Raw genomic sequence first — 5,000 nt, forward strand, 5'->3', positions numbered from 1 at the left:
AGCTTTGCGCGTGGATACTCCACAAAGAATTCTCCACTGTCATCCATTTTTCCTTGGATTTGATGGCTCTGAGTCGATTGCGCGCACCCCATGGAGGTCATTTGGGTTTAATTGTACTGCTCTTATCTAAGTAGAATCGAGTAAAGCTGTGATCAGCGAATGCTAACAATGAAACTGCAATTGATTGCATGAATTATAGAAATGAACTTATTTTGTACACCACGGGTATATCGAATAATATTTTCTATAAGTTTGTAATTTTTTGTAATGTCTAATTAAGCTTGGTTAAGATTTTTACTTTAGTTTAAAATATTGCAAGTTTAAAGATATAATTATTATAATTATTATTATCATTATTATTATTATTATTATTATTATTATTATTATTGTTCTTCTTCTTTTTCTTCTTCTTCTTCTTATTATTTTTATTATACATATTGTGTACAAATAAAGATTTTATAGCTCTCAAAAAGTCCTCCAAATTTAGAATCAATCAATGTTATGTAAGTAGAATCGAGTAAAGCCTTGATTAAGCGAATGCTGAGAACAAAACTGCAATAAAAGCTATAATTGAGTTCATAGAATTGTTCTTGTTTATTTCGAATTCTGTACTGTTGCTGCGTGTACTTTAAAAAGTAGTGCGAACATGAGTTAAAACTTCGTTACTTAGTTTTGGACATGTTTTCATATACATTACGTTTCATGTTTTCATTTCTGGAAGGCTTGATAACAATGAAATAACTCAACTCCCGGAAAATGGGATCACAAGTCTAGAAGATCTTTAAGTATACCCGCCCAAATAAACGTTGAAAATATGACATATCTATGTCCCTGGTCACTGCACAAAGAACAGTATGACTTACTTACAAAGCGACGCACACTGCTAATTTAAACAAAGTGTAAATAGTAATGTATAACCCTTTTTGGGTCTAAAATTAAGATGCATTTGGACCTTACCCTTGTAAGATTAATACTAACTGTTATTCCAATATGTCATATTATTCTTTTTGTAACACCTTTTTTTTAATTTGAGTCAGGAACCCCTCATTAAAGAGAAGAGCACATTTAAAAAAAGTCAAGTTGATTGCTACCGACAAACATTAGTTTTGGCGTTGAGGATATAACAATATCTCAAATCAATGCATATGATGATGATGATGATGATGATGATGATTATTATTATTATTATAAATATTATTATAGTAATGGTAATAATAACGATAATCACAATAATGATATTTTAATAAGTGTTTAGTCCAAATGATTGCATGAATTATAGAAATGAACACTTTTTTATACACCGCGGGTATAACGAATAATATTTTCTATAAATTTGTAAGTTTTTTTAATGTCTAATTACGCTTGGTAAAATCTTTTTTTATTGTAACATATTGTAAGTTGAAATTTGTTATTATTATTACTATCATGTAACATCACAGGCCTAAAAGGTGGTCCTGGCTAGGTCAATTATTTCCGGCCTTGAGAGCGAGTAACAACAAGTTCCTAAAGGGAGTCCTCTCCTAATTCCCTAAAGGGACAAAACGTTTCTTAGGAGTCTAGCCGTTCCCAACAGAGCAGTTTTCGGGATCACTTCAAGTCTGATGGTGGTGCCAAGCTTTTCGATGTGTTTATCAAACTTATCAGATACAGCCCCTGATCTCCGATTACAACTGGCACTACAGTCACTTTCCTCAGCTTCCATAACTTTCTTATTTCTTCCCTATGAAGTTGGTACTTCTCTATTTTCTCCAGTTCTTTGTCTTTTAATCGCGCATCCCCTGGAATGGCGACGTCAATGATCATGGCCTCCTTTCCTTGCTTATTAACAAAGACAATGTCCGGTCTTCGAGCTTCAACGATCCTGTCACACTGTACATTGAAATCCCACAGAACTTTGAAACCTTCGTTTTCTAACACTCGCCCTGGGGTGTGTTTGTACCACTTATCGGTCAGCTCAAGTTCTGCCTTTCCGCACAGTTGCCAATGCAAATACCGTGCAACAATGTCGTGGCGCCTCTTGTATTCACGTTGTTCCATTTGTTAACAAGTGAGTGCAGCATCTAATTAGATGGTTTACACCTTCTCCTTTCTCTCCACACATCCTACACATAGGAGATTCTACATTGTTGTCTATGTGGAACTTGATATAATTAATTTTTAAAGCTTGCTCTTAGGCACTGCAGATCAATGCTTCTGTACACCCTTTGAGGTCTCCCTTCTGCATCCACCGCCATGTTTTATCCCAGTCCACTGCCGTCAAGTCTCTAACATACTGCCCATGCCCTTGCTTCCCTTTCCATTTGTTTTCGGTTTCCTTCTTTGCACTCTTACTATACTCTCTCGGTTTCTTTGCCTCATCCGGCTTCACTGTTCCTCTCTCTCCCACATTCCTTAACAACACCTCATTACATCTCCCTACATACCAACCCACACTGTTATCTTCCCCCGGACACAAGCTTCGCAAGTAATAAGTCCTCTGCCCCCTCTCTTCCTTGGTACATATATCCTTGAAGTGTCGCTCCTTATTCATTGACATCACTTTCCTGGTCGTTCTATTCATGCTTTGCAGTTCTTCTTTCGTCCATCCAATCACACCTCCTCCATATCGTAGCAAGGATACCGCCCATGTGTTTACATGACTAGTTTCAGTCTTCGCATGTACTAATTTCTAAACATGTCCTTCATTTCTTGTTCATTCACTTTATCCAGTTCCAATAACCCCAGGAACCTGTATCCCTCTTCACACACCTCCTTAATTGTCTCGCCATTCACAAGTTGAATACCCTCTGTCTTGCTCAGCTTACCCCTCTTCAGAACCGTCACTCCACACTTCTGTATGCCAAATTCCATTCCTATGTCTCGACTAAAAACCTACACTGTGGATACCAGGCTATCTAGTTCTTTTTCGTTTTTAGCAAAGAGCTTAAGGTCGTCCATAAAGAGCAAGTGATTCACTTTGATGTCATCCAGCATGTATCCTGCTTTCGCTTTTCTTAAGATCTTTGTTAACGGTATCATACACAGTACAAGCAGCAGCTGTGATAGACTATCACCCTGGAATATACCTCTTCTAACTTTTACCGTACCTTATGTTTGCCCACAAGATGTTAGTTCAGTGGTCCAGCTCATTATCGATCTTTCCACAAAGGCGATCACATTTTGTGCTACTTGGGCGAGTTTTAGGCTCTTAATAATCCAAGAATGTGGGACCATGTCGTAAGCTTTCTTATAGTCCACCCACACTATGGCCAAATTCCCGTGCTTATGTTCGCTGCCTTCCAGAATAGCTTTGTCGATAAGAAGTTGGTCTTTTGTCCCAGGGCTCTTTCTTCTGCACCCTTTCTGTTCCACTGGAAGCATCTCATTCTCCACGAGAAAGGTGTAGATACAATCAGAAATTATCGCAGTCATTAGTTTCCACATGAGGGGTAGGCAGGATATTGGTCGGAAATTATTTGCTTTTTGTGGGTCTTTTTGATATAGCACTGTCCTGCCCTTCGTCAACCGTGCTGGGATCGTACCTCCATTGTTAATCATGTGGTTCATTTGAATTGAAATTCTCTCATGCAGCGATGTCAGCTGCATCCCTAGCCAGAATCCTTAGCCAGAATCTCTGAACACTGTCAGGTCCAGGGGCCCTCCAGTTCGGGATCCTCTTGACTTTTATTGCTGCCACCATTCCAGTTGTTATAGTAAGATTTTCTTGCATTATCTCTGTCCTTTCCCCTTTCATTTCTTTCAGCCATTCTGCATTCTGTTCATGCTCTACCTCTGGCACTGTTCCTTCAGACGTCATTTCATCATTTAATTCTTGATACACTCTCTTTTGGTCCTGCTGGAATAACCTGTTTAACCTGTACTGTTCAATTCTTAGTTCATACCGTTCCAGTTCTTCCAGTACTTCTGCCTCTCCTTTTGCTGTAATCTTATATTTCCTGACTAATTCATTGTATTTCTCTTCCGAATACTATGCCCAAAAACTCCAATTTTTTTACCGTACAGAGAAAGTTTTTTCTTAATGCTCGCGGAAAAATGTACGTGTTTAAATTGCACTGACTTGAAACTGCAATAAAAGCGCAAATTGAATTTATGAAATTGTTCTTGTTACTGGGTTGCCAGTATGGCAATCTCAGTCGGAAAATGCGTAATATTTGTCTGTTTTATTTTTTCCGTGTCGGTAAATTCTTGCCTGTCACTCCCTTGCTACGTGGTGTCTGTGCATAAAGTCTTCTGTGCGTATTTTTTTAGGTTTGAGGGGGCTGGGATGATGCGTAGATTTCTCTGGTGCACACAGGAGAACACTTAATTAACCTGCAATGGCGTCAAAAGTCATTGTAATGTGAATGGTGTTTTAGTGCATCTTTAAACAAAATATACCCTTGTGGAGCTCAAGAATGGAACGTCAATTGGATAAGCAAAACAGGTGGTGAAAAATAAATATCTGGAATCTTAAAAGCGACGAGTAATGGACTTCGACAACAATCTTTCGCCCGTCGAGCCGAAATCAAAGTGAGCTGTATTTGCAATATTTTGCAAAGTGTGGTGTTATGTACAACACTGAAACCAAATGGAAGATTTTCTGGTAACTTATGGGTTCAACAAAAACAGAGAAGGAATCGAACACCTTAAGTGGATCTGTGACGTCTGTTGCCTGGCTATTTGTATTTAATTGTACTTAACTCTGCACAGTCATCCGGTAACAATTGGAAATTTCACTAATTCTTGTTAACCTTCAATGGCGTCGAAAGTCATTGTACCGCAAATGGCGTTTTAGTGGATCTTTAAACAAAATATACCCTCATGGAGCTCAACAATGGAACGTCAATTGGATGAAGAAGACAGTCAGTGAAAAATAAATCACTGGAATCTTTAAAGCGACGAGTAATGGTCTTCGACAAGAATCTCCTTTTTCGCCGTTGGATATCAAGTGAGCTTTGTTTCTAATATTTTACTAACTTGGTATTATTTACAACACTGAAATCAAACGGCAAGTTTTTTCT

At 38.2% G+C, this 5,000-nt stretch overlaps 1 protein-coding gene across 1 annotated transcript; it reads right to left on the bottom strand.

The window, feature by feature from the left end:
• Nucleotides 1-1,587: 1,587 nt before the first annotated feature.
• LOC137989259 (uncharacterized) lies at nucleotides 1,588-2,037 on the bottom strand. The gene has a single exon (XM_068835096.1). It carries the CDS (start codon nucleotides 2,035-2,037, stop codon nucleotides 1,588-1,590), a length of 450 nt encoding a protein of 149 aa, XP_068691197.1.
• Nucleotides 2,038-5,000: the final 2,963 nt, after the last annotated feature.

Source organism: Montipora foliosa, unplaced genomic scaffold (genome assembly GCF_036669935.1).
Source record: "Montipora foliosa isolate CH-2021 unplaced genomic scaffold, ASM3666993v2 scaffold_449, whole genome shotgun sequence".
Taxonomy (NCBI): Eukaryota; Metazoa; Cnidaria; class Anthozoa; order Scleractinia; family Acroporidae; genus Montipora; species Montipora foliosa.